Raw genomic sequence first — 19,603 nt, 5'->3', positions numbered from 1 at the left:
TCAAGTATTACATATACGTCCAATGCTTCTTATATATAAGTGAGGGCGAGATGAAGTGAGTAATGCAGTAATGCCACATCAATATCAAATTATATTATTCAGATGTATATTCGAATGTAAGTATCTTTGGTTTTCCTAAAGGCGATGCTCGCCGACGCTTGAGTAGCTATGGCTTGCTACTGGTGGCGGGTTCACCGGTCGGGTAAACCAGTATACGTGTGCTCTTCAATACATACGTAAAGTTCCGGATTTAGAGTTCACGTTACACTATACATTACATAGGTACGCGCAACGGGAATACGCTGCCAGGCCATAGTCCAAATCCATCGCCGCCGCCGTCCACTTGACTCGCATCTGTTCACAGCTCAGACTAATTACAACCCAGTTTTTACCCTAACGTACTAGCGGTGAACTCTCACACCGATCAAACGACTTCCAGCTCTATCCCTCACAAGTCAACGCTCTTAATCCAATGACCCCACGAAACTGACCCCTGACTTCTCGCCAAATGAAAACTTGTAACGTTCTCATAAGGCCCATTTTCACTTTGCTACTTACCTAAACAGTAATTAAATGGAAACTGTTGAATTATTTTAAACTTTATGATTGATGCGATTCGGTCTTAATTTCTTTGGTGCAGTTTGTTGATAAGGCAATTTGAAAATCAGGTATGATGATTCGTTTGGTCGGTGAGTAGGGATTCAAGTACACGCAATTTAAAATTTTATAATGATTACTGTTGCCTTATTTTTTAATCTCATGAGTTTGGTATTCTATTATGTTTATTTAAGTATATAACCAAACAATCGCTTAGTCACAATAAGACGTAATTTATTTAAAACATACTCGCACAATACATTCAAAAGTCATCACAATTATTTACGCCATAACAGTACACACAGATACAATTAATAAGGTAACTACATTTTATCTAAGCCATTACTTAACATAAACGCTGTTCTTGAGTGTCCAAATTGTAGAATATATCATCTTTTTCCCACACCTTAGTTATTCGCTTAGAGAATAAATTTATATAAAAAGCTAGTTCAATTAATTTTTATTGGATCCACTGAACCCATATACCATTAACCAACGCAATGAATAACGGCTGAATAATTGAATTGCAATCAAATACCGAATTCCAAAACCTGATGCACCTTTGACTGGAAATACTATGGAAGTACACTTGGGAATATGAGTCGAAAGAATTTCATTTAAAAATAGTTGTGAGCTAGTAGCGAGCAATCGCTCGCATTTGTTCTCCGCCATGTTTACCAATTAGCTGGCGCACGCGGCGTGCCTGAAGAAACTGCCCACATTCCCATTTGTTCCTAATTGATATTAGATTCCACAATCCTTTCTGGAATAACTAATGTAAGTTTTGTAACGTGACTCGAGTTTCTTGGTCTGATTTTTTTCTTCAAACGGTTCAAACTAGGCAAACATCACGAAAAATATATCAGTTTCAATATGTTTTCAATTTGGCGATGCCGTAGATTAGGTAGGGGTTAACAGTATACAACATAACAGTATATATCATGGGTTATAAATCGTGTAGACTTATTTGACCAACTAGAAAATTGGGTGACCGGTTAAAGCGTACCGCAATTTGAAAACATTAGGAGGCTGGAGAGTTGGAGACTGTTTCTTTAAAGTTGAAGTGCTTCGATTTTATTTAAGCGTTCAAACGGAACACGGTAAAAGGGCTTGTATAGGTAGCATGCAGGCAGTAACAGTCTCAATTGCCGAGTGGTGCTCGTAAGATCGCCTCACCTCGCGCACGCGGCCTCGACGAGTTTTTGAATTTTTAAATTACTCATTGTACGATGGAATGTAACCGAACTCTGCTTCCTTTACACGCGTCATTGACGCAGTCGAATGTGCACCCAAATACTTACCCCTATGTTGCAAAATACAACGGCAAGATCGTCAACTTTGAACGTTTTGTTTGTTACTCACAGCAATATGCTCCGAGCCGCGAGTCTCTGGGAGGGATGCTAACGAATGTCATCCTAAAATTTTCATGGATAAAGTCTGAATACGGTTGACGTCCGATTGAATACTTGACATCTCGCTTTCAAACTATACAGATGAACCTAGCTTACCGTCGCATAATCCGACCCAACTTAATGGTAGTGCGATTCAGCTCGAAAAGGCACATACATTTTTTTATTGAAAAAGCTAAGTGATTATTTTTGACACGATATCAAACGCTGTTCTCGCGATCTTTTTGTATTCATTGCTCCGTAAAGGCCTCGCAATTAAAGTCCCAAAACCCTTAGCGAACAATACGTTTTTTTTCTTATTGTTATTTTGATGCGAGCAATTAGATCTTATAATGCCAGTGAAATAATCATAAACTTTTAGCTACCGCTTAAATAGAAGAAAATAAGATCAAAAGTTGTGAAACGTGGATGCGATGTTTTCTACCACAAGGTTCTAGAATGTATTTTGCTACATACTCTAGGTACGTGTTATTATAACGTATTGTTTTACACACTGTGGCACTGCGCTTTCTCCGAGTAACCACGCGAATGCTGGTCTATATTGCAAACCAAACATTCATCGTGCTCATTCTAGTTGCTCTTTGGCGTGAGTGCATTTGTAAATTAACGATAACTTAGTTCGGAATCGCGATTATACCGTAATATTACAAGACTAAGGCAAAGCGAAAATGAAATATTTAGTTGTTACCAGTTTATAAAAATAATATGTATTGTTTGACTTTAAAGTATAATAGGGTGAAAACAGGTACGCATCGAAACAAATGTTTTGTGTTGTGTCAATATAATAGGTAATCGATTTATGGCCCGGGTTTTATCTTCTTGTATGTAGTAAATCGTATACACTTCTTGATACGAATGTCGAAACTTTGTTAGAATTCTTCCTAACTGACACTTGGGTACTCGTGATACCTACCTGTGTTGTCATGCTTGACTGCTTGTCAATAATTTGTAGCATAATATGATTGGTATGAATCATTAGTTCTTAGCCTTCAATTGTCAATTTAGTAGGGCTAGCAAACATTTTAGTACATTGTGAACTCAAGTATTTTTTACAATTAAATTGTTAAAAAATCTTTTAAAGAATAACTTCGAAGTCCATGATATAAAACATGAGCTCGACCATTGTCTTCCACAAATAATTGTCGAAGTCATGGACAGAACTCGTTCCACTCTAGCGGCGTACCGCGTCGTAGAATGTTATTACCCCAGTACCCGGGAATCGCAGGCGCAGGCTAGTGGGAGCGAGACACAGGGTGAAGAAAGCCTCGGGAGTAAACGAGAGGGATTCGTGGGAGGAGGCATGGGGTCAGCGAAAGTGCATTGCCACGGCGCCGAGCCGCGCCCGATGGGAAAAGTAGTTCTTAGCTGTATGCACTAACATTTGTATTTAGGACTAACTTTGAGGCGAATTAGACAAGACTCCAGAGGTTTGTGCGAGCAAACCTGAATATCCTCGTTTCACGGAGTTAAAATACAGTCACGTTATTCAATTTTGGAGAAACTCTCGATTTATAGATATGAAATGCAAGTTTAATATGGTTAAAAACTCGCTCGGCGCTCTTGGGAAAAAATTTCTACTCACCGATCAAATGACAGAACGTTACGCGTTCAAGCGTTTTGGAGCCATCAAAAGCTTAGGATTGCCTTGCTATTTAGGTATTACAGCAGATTTTTATTTGTTTATTTATCTCCGCTTAGTGTTATTTGTAAACCCAAAGATATAGGTACTGAGTTGTCCTGAAGTTCCTAAGTTTGTAGCGAGTTTCTATTTCATACCAGACTATACAGGCACAATTGTGTGCTGAAAAAAAAAACTCTTTAATTATACAAACTGGGTCAATTATTCGCAACCTTCATTAACAAAACAATGTGAAAATCTTATTAACTCACAAAAAAAGTAATACACGTGAACAGCTACCCCTGTTCCAATTTGAGAGAAAGGTAAAAATGAAGCGTGTCAAGTGGGGTTTCGAACACTCCACAGCCCTCTGCCTGTTGGCAGTCTAAAACAAAGAGGGCATTTTAGCCAAGCGGGGTAATTCAGACCCGCCGAAGACTTGACTTTGAGATTTACTCGAGCACCGGTCGATATTGACATGAGTCGATGTTGTAAAGTAATTCTTAATTTGAAAGGCAGGACAAGGAACGTATAAACAAGTAAAACAGCATTTCTGATTTTTAAGTGCATATTGTTGATCATTTTAACAAAGGTTTGTCTATCAAAAGTCGAAGGAGAAAACTTTGAAAGATATTTATTTTGTTCCAATTAACTGATTGTAGTGTTTTTAGGGGTAGAAATAATATATTTATTACTATAAAGACAAATTATGAATAACAGATAGAAATATAACAATTAAACATACAAACAGCGTACTCGTACAAGTTGTGTAAGAATGTTGATTCCCAAAAACTTTTTGTCAACGTATTTTTGGATCAGCCCTCTATATGTCATCGTTCAAAGCTATCCACTTATTGTGAAGAGTCGAGAAAATAAAGAATACCACTAAAATAGATAGGCGTCAAAGCCAGGTCAAAAATGACAGGTGACGGTGATCACGCTTTCTATAGAAAACTGAAGTGTCGGAAGCCGAGGCCCGGGCCCGGACCGTTGTAGCATGAGTCATCCTTAACCCTGTGTTTTTTATCACTGGTAAAATAATACTATAGGTGGTGCGGGACGAAGGCTATAAAATAATCAGTTCTACAACCTTACGCTACTTCAGATCATAAATAGCAATTATTAATTGGTTAGAAATTAACATAAAATTCTAAAGTTAAAGAATCCATTCGAAAATGTTACATAGGTATGGGTAGATATATTATTTCGAATGAATTTCGCAGCAATTTTGTGCTCCTTACAAGCCGAAAGTTGCAAGCGTTGAAAACGTCGCCACTTATACTTGACGAAATTTAGCTAGAGCCGGGAAAACAAGAACAAAACGTCCAGGTACAAATAGATCTGTAATACGCCGCCCTGAGGCAGTAGTTTAATATGCAACGAATTTAATAGTTAATGTACGCGACGCCGAGCAAGCTCGTGTGCTCGCAATTACTCCACACTTATTCCCTGGTGGGGGCATAGTGGGATTTATGTGAGTACTTCGACTTGCTGACACAGGTTGGTGCCCACGGGACCGAATCTGATTTAAGTACAAAAACGCGTTGCAAACGTGTATTCGTTTGTGTCCTCTGTGTCTTTACTACGAAGTTTGCGAGATATGATAAAAGGCGCATATTGTTTCGCTGTGAAAATATTACCACTCTTTCCTTTAAAACTGAATATCGTTGTTTGTAGAGCGGACCAGGATTTCTTTCCATTGTAAGCCTCGGGCTGTACGTGGGTTGCTCTATGGCAACGGCGTAATTTTCTTTAGATACAGTCCTGTTCCTGCAAATATATGAAATCGGCAAGTTGAAACGTAAACGCGATAAATGGTAAAGCTCTTTTGATGCTCGGTAGGTACATCATCACTAACGAATATCAGAATTTGATGAAATTATTTCCAAACTCGAGTAAAGTTTTTATCCTAAGTACATGACATTTCGATAATGTACACCGAGCTGCAAAAGTGTTAAATCTCGTTCATGAAGCAGGTACATAATGCTTCAGCTGTAGGTGCAGTAATTATTTGCCGGGTTAACCGTGGTAGTCGCTTAGATGCGGTAAAAACGTTGTGAATGCGACTGACATGCCTCGGGGGTGCCAGGATCACACGATGGTTTAGCTATACTTTTAACCCACTTGCACCAAATGAGGTATTATTCATTATCACTCTAATCTGGGCCATTTTATTTTAACTTGTAGACTACACTCTTCTGATATTTGGATATAGGTAGTTATAGTTATATTGTTTCTACTCAAAATCACGAGCTCTTTTTTCTTCTAATAGGAAAAAAAATATCCCAAGATCTTCATTTCCATTCTGTTACAATTTTTCAGACTTTGTATGGCGGTTATTTCCGTTACCGGAACCGTAAGGAACGAAAAGTGTTTGGAAATTTTGGGACACTTTTTTTCTCCTATTAGGATCGAAAGAGCTCGTGATTCTGAGTAAAATTAACATAGAAATACCCAAATTCAATAAAAGTGTAGTGTACAATTTTATATAAAATGGTCCATCTAGCTGTTTTGGCTAAGGCCTAAATCATCATCATCTATTTAAGAGTTAGACTCTTGTCGGTGGAGCGATTTCCATGCATGTCGGTCCTCTCCCAAGTAGCATTGCAAGCTGTATATAAGCTGTATTAAAGTTTATTTGTATACTATAAGCTGTACAGTTAGGCTGTACAAAGGCTGTATAAGCGCTTATACAGCCCTTATAAGTAAAAAAAGGGCCCAAATTATACAGCCTTTGGCGTTATTAGAGCTGTAGAGTAGCTGTATAAGCAATACATAAGCTGCATAATAGCTGCATTACAGCTATATTTCGGTGTAATAGGAAACCTTAACACTACAGATAATCTCTTATAAGTACGATATAAGAATATAAGTTTTAAATGAGTTATAAGAAAGAATTACAAGAGAATAATAATCATTTAAGAAATTAAAATGTCTTAATCTTGTTCATTCGTAATATAGTAATGGCGACAATAAAGTGTTATAGTGGATGGTAAAAGTAAAAGTAAATATTATACAGGACTTGAATGGAATATTACATTATTGGTAAGTGCGGATTATTATTTATTGTGAACCTGTGTATCTTTTCTGGCAAAATATTTACGCGCCTGCAAAATAACAAAGAGAAACCATAAGGAAAATATCAAAAATCGGTAAAGTTACTGTTTGTTTTTAAGGTTAGAGTATCAAAAATATTTATAAATATTAATTCTAAGGCTAAACAATTTATTTTAGCTGGTAATCATAACACGGCGTTAGTCTGCTAAATATTTGCAAGTATTTCTTTAATTATATTTACAAATAAGTTTTTTTTTATTGTAAAATGGCGACAAATTTTAAACAGCCTACAGGATAGTTGGAGAGCATTATAATCTTAGTAGCTGTGCTGTGTAATAAATGGAGTGTCTTTTACAGCTTTTGTAATTAAAACAGCTTTATAATAGAATATTTGTATTCGTTTGGCTGTATTTCGGTTCTCCGTACATAAGTTATAATTCTCTTTAGAGATCCGTATAACAAATAAAAAACCTGTACTGTAACTGTCATATATTCCTTTAGTTTTATAATACACTTATTTTCAAAAATCATTACACTACTATACTTATACGAGTGTAAAATTACGCCAAAAGATTGTTATAAGCGACTCTATCAGTAATACAGAAAAAAGCTGTACTATAGCTGCCATTTATTCATTTGGTTTTATAATACCCTTACAGACAGAAGTTATACAACTACTATTCTTATAGGAGAGTAAGATTACGCCATAAGAAATAGCTTTAAAACGGGGTTGACAGATACATTTGTACAGCTACAAGTGCCAAGTGATACTACAATACAGCCTGTATACAGCGTTTACGATAAAATTAGCTTGTAGTGTTTCACAACACTTAAAGTTTTAAAACGGAGTTGACAGATACTTTTGTACAGCTAAAAGTGCCAAGTGTTACTACAATACAGCCTGTATACAGCTTTTACGATAGAATTAGCTTGTAGTCTCTCACAACACTTTTAGTTTTATAGTAGATTTTTTATATTCTGATAAAGCACCCCATGCTTCCGCAGAATCCTTTATAATGATTTTATACAGCTTGAGCTGTATAATGTCTGTAAAGTACCTTTTATACAGCTTAAATCTTTTCTGACACTCTTATACGTCCCTTAAATCACTCTAAGTTCTTAATTGGCTGCTATATTGATGTTGCCGACACTTCCATGCTACTTGGGCTGCCTTCTCCTTGACAGCCTTATACGACACGACGTTGAGCTTTTCCTTTACTTGATCTATGTATGTTCTCCTTGGTCTCCCCCTCCGCCTCGTTGCCTCAACTCTCCCTTCAATGATATTTTTGATAAATTCGTCGTGTCGTATCAGGTGTCCAAGCATCTTTCCTCTTCTGTTTTCAATGGTTCTCAACAAACTCCTCTTCTCTCCTACCATGCGTAAAACCTCTTCGTTTGTTTTATTCTCCGTCCAACTGACCTTTGCCATTCGACGCCAGCACCACATCCAGGGGCGTATTTTGAAATTTGGCGCCCCGGGCCAATACGTTTCGCCACCCCAAAAGTCAAGGAAGAAAAACAAAATGCAATCCGCCAGGGGTGGCATATGCCGCCCCCTGGGGGTTGGCGCCCCGGGCCATGGCCCGGATGGCTCTAGGGTAAATACGCCCCTGACCACATCTCAAAAGCCTCCAGCCTTTCTCTATCACGTTGCCTCATTGTCCACGTTTCGCTTCCGTACAGTGCTATGCTTCAGATGTACACTTTTATGAGCCTCTTTCGTATATTGCCTGCTATTCGAGCTTTAAATAGGCACTTTTTTGTGTTAAAAGCTTTTTTAGCCATCGCTATTCTGGTAGTTATATCCTGTGTACATCTGGAGTCACTAGTAATTATGCTGCCTAAATATTTAAATGATTTGACCTGTTCTATGGTACTATTATTTCAAATTATCGGGTTTTGTCTTTGCTCTGTACTTGAGGTATTTTTCGAAGTCTGTTTTGAAGTCATAAGTATCTTAGTTTTGTTTATGTTAATTTTTAGGCCAAAATCGTCAAAAACTGTGTTCATTTCATTGAGTAATTCTTCAAGCTGCTTTGATGTAGATGCCAGTGCAGCGATGTCGTCAGCAAAGCGAATAAACTGTATGTTTTTTCCATTAAATTTAACTCCTCCTTTTCTAGACTCTACAAGTTTCCTAATAGCACACTCTATAAAAATATTAAAAATAAGTGGCGAAAGTGGACAACCTTGCCTTACCCCTTGCTGGATTTTTGCTTTCCGTGTCTCCTCTCCTATTTCTATAGTACCTTCTTGATTTTTATAGAGTTCAAAAATTATTTTACGGTCTTTATAGTCTAGTCCAGCTTCTTTTAAAATTCTAAACATACTTTTCCAATTGACTTTGTCGAAGGCTTTTTCCAAATCTATAAATGCTATATATGTGTTCTGATTTAAGTCCATTCTTCTATCTATAACCATTCTTAAGGCAAATATTGCTTCTCTTGTCCCTCTGTTTTGACGAAATCCGTATTGATCGGCGCTTAAATATTCCTCTGTTCTTGATCTTATTCGGTTTTGAATAATTTTTATTAATATTTTACTGGCCTGTGATATTAGGCTTAAGGTTCTATGTTCTTCACATTTTTGCGTATTTCTTCTTTTTGGCAAAGTTATTATTTTCGAAGTAAGGTAATCCGCAGGAATTGTTCCAGTATCATACATTTGGGCAGTGATTTTATAAATTTCGTCTTTAAGCAGATCACAATTGGCGTATTTTATGAACTCTATATAAATCTTGTCATTTCCTGCAGCTTTCCCGGTTTGTAAACTATTCAGTGCGTTATCAAATTCTCTTCTGATTATACACGGGCCTAAAACATCCAAGTCTACTTCTTCTTCTCTTTCAATGTCGTCGTCATTTAAGCCTTCGCCTTTGTATAATTCTTCTATATACCTTTTCCAGCGTTCTGCTACTTCTTTATTATCTAGTAATATATTACCCGTTTCATCTAGTATAACAGTACTCTTTGTTTTGTAGTTTCTTTCTAACTGTCGTATGATACTATAGGCTTGATTCATACTACCCTTTCTCATGAAGTGTTCTATCCTGTCACAGTTATTAACTATTTCTCTCTCTTTTGCGTCTCTGCATATCGTAGTAAGTAGTAATTCTATTTGTAAGCTTCCTATAATGACATACACTTTCACTATCTGACTTATTTTTATATTTTCTTCTCTCTATCATTAAGTCCATTATTTCCTTAGTAAGCCATTCTTTCCTCGGTGATATCTTTTCTTTTTCTAAGCATTCCTCTGCAGTATTTATAATTATGTCACGAATATTATTCCATCTTAATTCTACATTAATATCATGTTCATTATTATATATATTATTTTTATAATCCTCTAATTTACTACCTATTTTATTACTAAATTGCACTTTGCCATCACTATTCTTATCTTTAAGTTTGTTGAGATCCACAATCTTTGGTTTTCTTTTTCGTTTATTCTTCTTAACTTCTAAGTTATATGTCGCAATCAATAGGTTATGGTCGGTATTTAAATCTGCTCCTGGTAGTGTTTTACATAATTGCACTTGAGATCGATATTTGTTTTTACATAATATGTAATCTATTTGATATCTGCCAATGTCTCCTGGCATTTTCCATGTATAAAGGCCTAAATACAGTGTCTGAAAAGGCCGACGACGGGCCGCTCAGAGTTATTAATAAACTACGTTTAGCTAAGTTTTTAGTTGCTAGATGTCGCCAGTGGCATTTAGCCCATTACAAGCTTTCAGCATTGATTATAATGGTTACTGCTAAAAGGCAAATTTAACGACACCTTTAAACAATCTGAAACATAATTCCTCCATTATAATAAAAGTCGTGAAACAAGAAGTCTATAATAAAGGTTCCATATGCTAATAAAATCGTTAGAAGCCATCTACTTATGAAGTCAGGTAGTTAGCGTATTTTTTAAGTCGCGTAAAAATTTAATCACGTCGGTTAATTGAATAGGAGGGGGTGCGCGTTAAAACTGTTTGTCGTATATTTTTATTAAAGCAGTTAAAAGTAAAAGCATTTTGCCTGAAAAATTATGTAAATACATTATGGCAAAGCGGTTGTGATAATATTTTGCGTGACAAATAACTGTTTACACTCTTCTACATGCTTTTATGTACACAAATATCCAAACACTTATTAGTATTTTCCTTGAATCAATATTGTTGGACGAAAAGCATGATAAGCCCCTTGTTATTATTTCTGATCGGAATTTAAGCATTCCTGATTATTTAAACCTCGCATGCAATGTTTCTATAAGTTTTGTTATACCGACATCTGTATAACAATTATCAAATTATCAGTCACTAACTAAACCGAGTCAGGACATGTTTGTCATTTTCATCGTTGACATAAAACAATATATTATAAAATATGATATAGCTGTATACATACATAATTATAATATTGGACTTGGCAATAAAATGACCAACAGTCACACACATACAATTGCATTGCTTATCTTTTTTCACATCATGAACTTAATGCTCTATAAATCCACACAAGCCTGTATTTATTTTATTTTATCAACGAATTGTCATCAATTACGTAATAAAATCGGAATGATATCGCACGCAATAACAATTGCTTTCACACTTTTCCTTATTCAAGTACCTACCTTACAAAAGTCGATACAGAACTTTCCTTGACATACGCGTGTAATTATAAAATCAAAATTCAACAAATGTCTTCTTAGTTCAGAACCAATTATGAATTAATTTACGGAAGATTACATACTCTTCTTTGAGTTCAACAACTTTTTAATTAAAATTCTTTCGTAGAACTCGGGGATAATTTCATTTTTCTTTTCACAAGTCCGATGTTCATATGCATTGTTAATTTTTGTAGATGGAAGTTTTTAATTGGTTTGCTTCAAGTCTAAGTTTTGGTTTCATAAGTCTAATATCACCAGTCGTATTGTCACACATTGAAGACATTTACAAGTATTATGTATCTATTTATATTGGAGTTATGTGAGAGTATGACACAAACACATGACTGTTAGAGCACATAACATGCAATACACGTACCATTAAATTTAACAATTTAAGTATAATGTTGTTAATATCTACTAGTTTATATAAGAATTCAATTCTAATCTGTTATTTGTAGGTACTACTTGAAACTGCTGATGCCGCTATGTTAGTGGAGGTAAATATAGATAGTTCCCTAGATATAGATCCTTTAGAACGGTAGTTTTATACTTACACTACATACAATACATGCTTGTATTTAGTTTTGGTTTAATCCTGCTGCATTTATCGTATTTTGTTTTACATGTCCATTAATTTTCCGTTTATTCTTTCTTCATATGGATAATAGTTCAATATCCGATCATACGTAAATCCAGCATGCTATTTAATGAACCAGCCAGTATCAGATGGAAAAATACTGTAAAACTACATTTATAAATCATGAAACACAAAATAACAGATTTTTCATGTTTCGCCAATGATCAATGCACTCGAATATTATGAATTCGAATCGCAAAATGAACACGACGAGCTTTTTCATAAAACTGCACGACTTCATAATGCGTTGGCTGTCGAAAGGAAAAACGTACATGAACATAAATAATCGCATATCTATTTCTCAAATTGACTATCAATCGACATCGCACTACGAAACCGTACTTTTGCAGATGATATTTACTCAGAATTACTATACATTATTTACAAAAAAAAAACAAAAACTAATTATCGACACGAATTGCGTTATGCGATTGAACGCCAAAAACAAAGTACTTTTCAACATTCAGAGACGCCCGACCACTCAACGCGATCTTTTCATAACCACGACAATTGGCATACTGGGTGGGCTTTTACAGAGACCTATTCATTTCGGCCGCAAGGCGGCAGGACTTAATAACGGTGGGGGTCGAAGAAACTGAAAACAGCGGCAGTACCTAATGTCGCCAGTGCCAGATAAAGAAATAGAAAACGCGGCAGATGCGCTTTACGCAACGCGAATTTTCAAATAATATAATTATATTCTCTTATTAATTTTTTTGCACATATTTAATTGCACAAACGGGTCTACCGCGATATAATTTCATTGTTTTTACCTTTAATTCCGACGTTTCAGCTGAGTTGCACCAGCTGTGGTCACGGAAAGACTGACGTCCCAACAAATGTCAACAGAGATATTAATAAAACACCACTAAACTACCCGAAATTCGTTTATAAAAATGTTTGGGGTAGACAAAGAAATTGCAGCTACCCGTTAAAGTTTAATGTTTATTGTTGCAATTAAATATGTGTACAAAACGAGAGAGTTTAAAGTGTTATAATTCTTTTGCAGTTATTATAGTTTCCTATTTTAATAATTAATGTTTTTTTTTTAATCGACAAGTTTTCCTTCTACAAACTACCGAAATTAAAACGAAATACTACTTTAATACAAAAAAAGACATTTTTATTCTTTGACTTCTTAGGTTTTCGAAAAAATATTCTGACAAATACGTAAAAGCGAATTCGCGCTAAAGTAAACCGAAGCAGAATCCATTGGAAAAAACGTTAAAAACGCGGAAAGGGGCGGTACCTGGCAATACTAAACAGCGGCGAGTGCGCGCATCATCGTTACGATTTAATTTCGGGGGAAAGCGGCCATGACAAAGTCTACGGCGCCATTATTCTGTTCCACCTCGCAGGATGTTTAATAAACAAATGACGCGGGGCCTCGTAATGACGTACCTTCTGTGTCTGCCTCTCCCTTCAAGCCCACTTTGTCGTAACTCCGACCATTATACGCTAAACAGATGCGGTATCGCCTACTTAATGTCAATCAAATTATTAAAGCAAAGATATCCACCATTATAATCAACGTATAAATTAGATCAAATTATGCCGTTTTTCCGTGGTTCTTTCAGTTTTTACTGCCGATCCGTGGTAATAAATCTGAATTAATTACTTTTCAGATTTTGTTCTCTTAAGCTGTTAAATTGCGGGAGATAACAAGCGATTGCCAGCTCCACGGCTGTTAATTTATTCGTCGAAGTTCTTGTTATCGGGTACTAGCGCCCTCGTGGCTTACGCGGTATCCCACTTAATGCCTTTAGCATATGGGATCGTGCTGTACAATGTGTTTGCATCGATTTATCAATCTGTTTGCCACTCAATTCAGTTAAGTTTGTCTGCATATGAGCAGTAATGGAATTATTCCCAGCGCGGTACAGTGAAATAACTGTTGGTTTTGTGCACTTCTAATGGAAACGATGTGCTTTTAATTATACATAATACTTTAATGATAATTATAATCGTATAGAAAAAGCTTTATTATTTATGGGTTAAAGTTTCGCCAACCTATATGTAATTACGATTAAAGAACAACTAGTAGTTAAAATGTTCCGCCTCTCCTGTCACCATTTACAAGCTAGCATTATAAAGAATTCTTAATTATTTGAAGTAAATTTACCGGAGCCGAAAACAGTCATCAATTTCAACCTACTTTCGTTAACTAAATATTTTCTCTAACATATGGAATTAAATTGAACATTATCAAAACACGGAACACCTCGCGTCTGACACGCGCATTGTGTTCATTACATTACAGAATGGGCCCAATACTTGTAGACATTAACACCTGTCACAGGCGTCGCAGGCGTAATGACAGTATTTATAAGGAAAAGTCGCCGAACACGAAAATACAATTTGGTAAAAGGTGGAAGTTGTCAGAGAAACGCGAGTGAAACATTAGGCAGGCGGGGTGGCTCCAAAATAACGCATAGGTAGTGCTCTATTTATTAATCAAGCAAGATTATTGTATATGAGTTCATGTTTTGTTGCTTTTTCGTTGTAAATTCAAGTGTAAATCTACCACTTGCGTCAGATCGATCAATATTAAACAAAAAATATAATATAATATATAGTATACTTTAGTCTGTTTAGTTCTTAGTATTTGTGTTAGTCATAAGTTGTTTGTTGTGTTGTTTTAGGTGCTCTAAAATAATTATCCGACTTACAGTTTCAGGTTTAGATCAATTAATAAAAATAAACCAGTTCAGGGTTTCAGTACTTGGTGTAATATTTGTATATCGCCCGCTATTGAGTATCATATGATGGTCTGACTAATCGATGTATAAAGGATAATGGAGGCGCCATATATCACGTTGACGCGGTGCGTGTGATTTCCACCAGGATTTATCTTACCGCTCATGGAAATGCGTGCTCTTAAAAATAATACACAAATTTATAAAGTTAGGAAAAACACAAGTGTAAAATTTACCTTAAATACATATGTACATCGTTTCTGGGAATTTATTACAAAGATGATAATTTTACTGCCGTAATGGCGCATAGACTTTTTAAAAATTTTACAAAGATGATAATTTTACTGCCGTAATGGCGGTTAGACTTTTTTTTATTTTTATTTTTTTTTATAGGAGGAATTTTTAGGATTTTATTTTTTAATATTTCTCCTGGCCATCTTATTCGAAAATTATAACTTTTTGGATTTTTATTTGAATTTATATTATATAATGTCACTCGGTCTTGGCATTCTAGTATTTTGCATAAACTTCAAAACGCTCAGGAGAACTTAAGAACGAAAGAGAGACTGTTTAGTGTTGAGTGTTTTCATTTTATCTATTATTTGAATCATAAAAATACCCCTAAATACGTTCTTAACAGGTTATTACGTATTCACTGTGTATCTACCTAGAAGTCAGTGGTCGATATACAGGTATAATAGACATATCGATTGATTCCTAATATTTGGGATGGGATTCTATTTGCCGACGACAGGGGATAAACGAAACAAAGAAAATATAATCGAATCCATCACGTGCTTGTCTTGGGGTAACCATCTTGCGGTTCCTGTTTACTTTCGATATTTGTGATTTATTGCGAGTCTGGGGGATACATTTTATAAATCGGTCCTATTAAAGTATGTAAATTATAGAGAGCTTGCAGTACAATTCACTTTTTATTGATATGTTTAGGTTACTAATTTGCCCTACCACTTGACTTAAGAGGTTTGTAAGGTAGTTGCGTGGTGATTTTCTGGTATGATGTATCTTCGTTTAGGACTAAATATAGTATGAGTATAAAATACGTCCAAAAAATATTTATCAACACTCTATAAACTAGTCCCACTTTTGGGTGCCGTCTTTCTTCTCATTGCACAAGAAAGTTTGGTTTAAACTTAAGGTTAAGCGCGGGGAGCGCTAGCCTAATACAGACGAGGATATGCGTATAAATAACTTCATAGATGTACCTAATTAATATACAGGTTACTTCGCCGACTTTCTCCTTGCAAAACTCAACCTTCGAGCGAGAGAAACTCGAAGGTGCGAGTCGAGTTTAGAATCCAAAACCATCGGTTCACAAACCACACGCCTTACCGCTCAGTTGCCAGCGCTTACGAAACATCTCTTTATTGTCAGTCGATAAAAAAAGGCTCATCTAAATCCCCCGACAGGCTATTAGCTAACGAAGCATTATCCTATATGACGGACACGGCCCCAGGGCCCTATGGGCGAATCATGGCGATCGCCGCAAATTTGCCCACAACCACCCGCAACGAAGATTAATCGACGGTGCAGATTACCCGGAGGTTTTAGTGCGAACTTACTTCCCACTTTAAACCAGGTATCGTTGAAATATAGGTACAGGGTTTTTCAACCTTTACCCATGTTCAGTGAGATGAATATGTGGGTAGTAATGTAGAAGTTTTACTATGGGACCAATCCTGAAGTGGACGTTTAATCACGCGGTCGTTGGTTCTCTCAAGTAGGCATCATATTTTACATTTCTAAAGGCCCCCCCTTATTATAAAAACATTTTCGAGCTAACATTAAAATAAGCACCACTAACGCATGAAAAATTTCCATCATTCGACTCCAAATCAGGAGGGCGAAGAAAAATAACAATGCTCGAAGCGGTCCGGATCTCATTTAGACAAATCGCTCGTAGCGGTCAGGCCAGATACCAATAACAAGGGCACACGTGCTATTGTAGTCCATGTCGTCATTAGGCCGCTTCCGTGGAACTCTGCAATTTCACCCATTCATCCCGACACACCCTTATTCCTAAAGCAATAAAATCCAAATTTGAATAGCACAACAGTTATATCGGCATTCAGGGCCCAATAACGGATTGGCCCTTGAATCGAATTTCGCAATACGGCGCCGAGTGATTTTTTACTGAAATAGCTGCTTGTTTATTTACTTATGCGATTTGATGAATTCGTTTAGTAGAAATGAAGCGAGGAAATTTAATTTGGTATAATAAAATGCACGGCGCGTTGGGCCCGGCAAAGCTAACGCGGAAGTTATTGCATTTATACTAATTAATGCACTGACTACCAAAAGCGGCATGAGAAAAGGAGTATGAGACTATTAAACATTAATTATCGTACGAATTACATTTCCCATTCAAAGCTGTATGAATGACTTTTACGTGGAAAGGACCATGGGCAACTTTGTATGGAGCCTGGACCCAACGCCAACAGAAATGAGAGTAAGGTCATTAGATAGGTATTTCTATGTACTTCATTTTGTTCTATGGGCACCAAGCGGAATTCCATTGCAGAACTGAGATATTGGTAGTTTAGCCAAAATGTCGTGACCCTTATTACCTAGGCAATAGAGACTGAGTAAGTAAATTAATTGCTGCAGGGTAGATGTTCGTGCACCGCGGGGCGAGCACACCGAATGATTTGACGCGCTTGCCCGGCGGTGGACTCTATATTGCCTAGGTAATAAAGGTGACGACATTTTGACTAAAATATCAATTACTCAGCTCTGCAATGGAATTCCGCTTGGTGCCCATAGAACGAAATAAAGTACAGAGAAATACATATCTAATGACCTAACTCTCTACTCTGTTGGTTTTGGGGCAATTTTGACGCATAGTCCTTGTCTCGTACTTTAGGTAAGTATAAGAGATTAAAAAAAACGGAAAAACAAAGATTAAGAATTTAGTGAATTTTTCCGGCCCCGTTTAGTTCAATATCATCTCACTTTTTCCGGTTCGTAAGTATTTTGATGTTTGAAAATTACATGCGTTCAATTACCTTTGACAAATATAAATATTGATATAAATTGTAATTCATTATTAAAGTCACGAATCTCCGTCTCGACGTTCATAAACTTAATAAAAAATTGTGAAGAACTGGCTGCTTGTTTAATTCAGTAGCTTCCATTATAAAACACGGGACAGACGTTCTAGAGAGCAACGCAAACACGGACTTGTTGCATTTAAGTTAATTAATCCGGCTAGATCAGATAGTCCGGCTCGAAGGACCGGCGGGCCGTGAACTCAAGCGACGTTTTTGCATGTTATGAATCTTTGAAGGAGACTGACGGAAGTGTAATGTCAACGCCAGATGCAGCGAATTACGGGAATGTAGTCTTACCCCCTTATTCATAAAAAATTACGGGCCTGATTTAGTTAAATTATGTTTTATCCCTTTCTTACAAATACATAAGTCAAAATGACAGATAAAGCCAAACGATTCATAGCTAATTCAGACCAGTATTACGCCAGTATAACGCCATTAGCTTCAAGGCATGCGGTTTTGAAAACACTTTGTGTCAACAGTCAACATTACCATCTTCACCACGTTAATGGTTGGCAGTCTTCAACTATGCGTTTCTACAGAAATTTCCTTAGAAGTTTTGTCCTTTCTTCAAAGCACAAATAATGTCAATCGACAGAATGGCCTAAACGATTACCTATAAACGAAATTTTAGTTCTAACGCACGTTTATATATATGTAAACGATTAGTGTTAAGAAAGTTTTTTTATGTTAGCAAGAAGCTTTCTGCAGTTCAGTATTAAATATCCCATTTCTGTACAGCTAAAAACGTAGTCTGCAAATGAAATTCGTCGACTTTACTTCGTAGACGGGTCCCAATGCGTGAGACAAGCGTCCTAATCCCGACTTAGCTGAGCCAAGACAGGGGGAGCCAATTCTGTTTTACCAATTTGACATGGTTATCTTCTTACCTTCATAAAACCTTGAGTCAGCGTGAGTCACTAAAGCTGATTGGTGCCCACGTAATGCAATCAGTCGTCTGGAAAGGCATCTCGCTTCGCTATGTGTGTGTATGTGTATGTGGAATACTTATTCCTGCGCATGATATGCCTGATGACACGACTCAAGATAGCTTCAAAATAAGATCATAACCATAAAAAATTGTGAAATCAGAATCGACGTTAAGACAGGAAGCCGTCCACACAGCAAACTCGAGTCTTAAGATGGATTTGACTTGTAATGTAGGTATGGTGGTGACATTAAAATGGAAGTGTTTTAGAAAATTACACTGGTAAAATACTTAGAGATGCCACGAATATTCGGCAACTATTCGGTATTCGGTCTATTCGGCCACTTTGCCGAATATTCGGTATTCGGTCAAATGTTGCCTACTATTCGGCCGAATACCGAATAACTATTGCACCTACCTAAAAAGAAAAATTACACAAAAATTAACCAAAAACTAGGTATATTTAATATTTAAATTGTATTCTTGGAAAGTAGTTAAATACGAAGACACGTTTTTGAGCATTGTAGATTACAAAATATTTTATTTTTAACATGGATCTCATTTGATTGACTCTAACTATTAATTAATTCTATTCAACATAAAAAATATCTTAGCCAATGTTGTGCTTAGTTGGCGAACAGTTTTCATAATAATTGTGACTCAAAACATTCGCATGTCATGCCGAATATTCGGTATTCGGCCGAGCGAGGGGCCGAATATTCGGTATTCGGCCGAGCGAGGAGCCGAATTCACTATTCGGGGCATCTCTAAAATACCATTCATAATTACTATTAAAATGTTTAATGGTATGATAATAAAAAAAACCAAACAGTTAAATAATACATAAGCGATAAGGTCAAACATTTTGACCAAAATTTTAAATTTACAGTAAGTACACTTCTTTTTGAATAGTAAAAAATATAGACGA

At 36.3% G+C, this 19,603-nt stretch overlaps 1 protein-coding gene across 7 annotated transcripts in view; it reads left to right on the top strand.

Moving 5' to 3' along the window:
• Positions 1-19,603, top strand: part of LOC134793779 (polypyrimidine tract-binding protein 2) — a 635,946-nt gene that overhangs the window by 426,758 nt on the left and 189,585 nt on the right. For 3 of the 7 annotated variants that reach the window (XM_063765451.1, XM_063765446.1, XM_063765448.1), the window contains one exon: positions 11,802-11,840. The exons of the other annotated variants lie outside the window; for them this stretch is intronic. In XM_063765451.1, the coding sequence (XP_063621521.1) occupies positions 11,802-11,840 (39 nt within the window). The remainder of the gene's footprint in view (positions 1-11,801; positions 11,841-19,603) is intronic. 7 annotated transcript variants of the gene reach the window in all.

The sequence above is a fragment of the Cydia splendana genome, chromosome 9 (assembly GCF_910591565.1).
Source record: "Cydia splendana chromosome 9, ilCydSple1.2, whole genome shotgun sequence".
Lineage (NCBI taxonomy): Eukaryota > Metazoa > Arthropoda > Insecta > Lepidoptera > Tortricidae > Cydia > Cydia splendana.
This window is presented reverse-complemented; position numbering and strand designations above follow the sequence as displayed.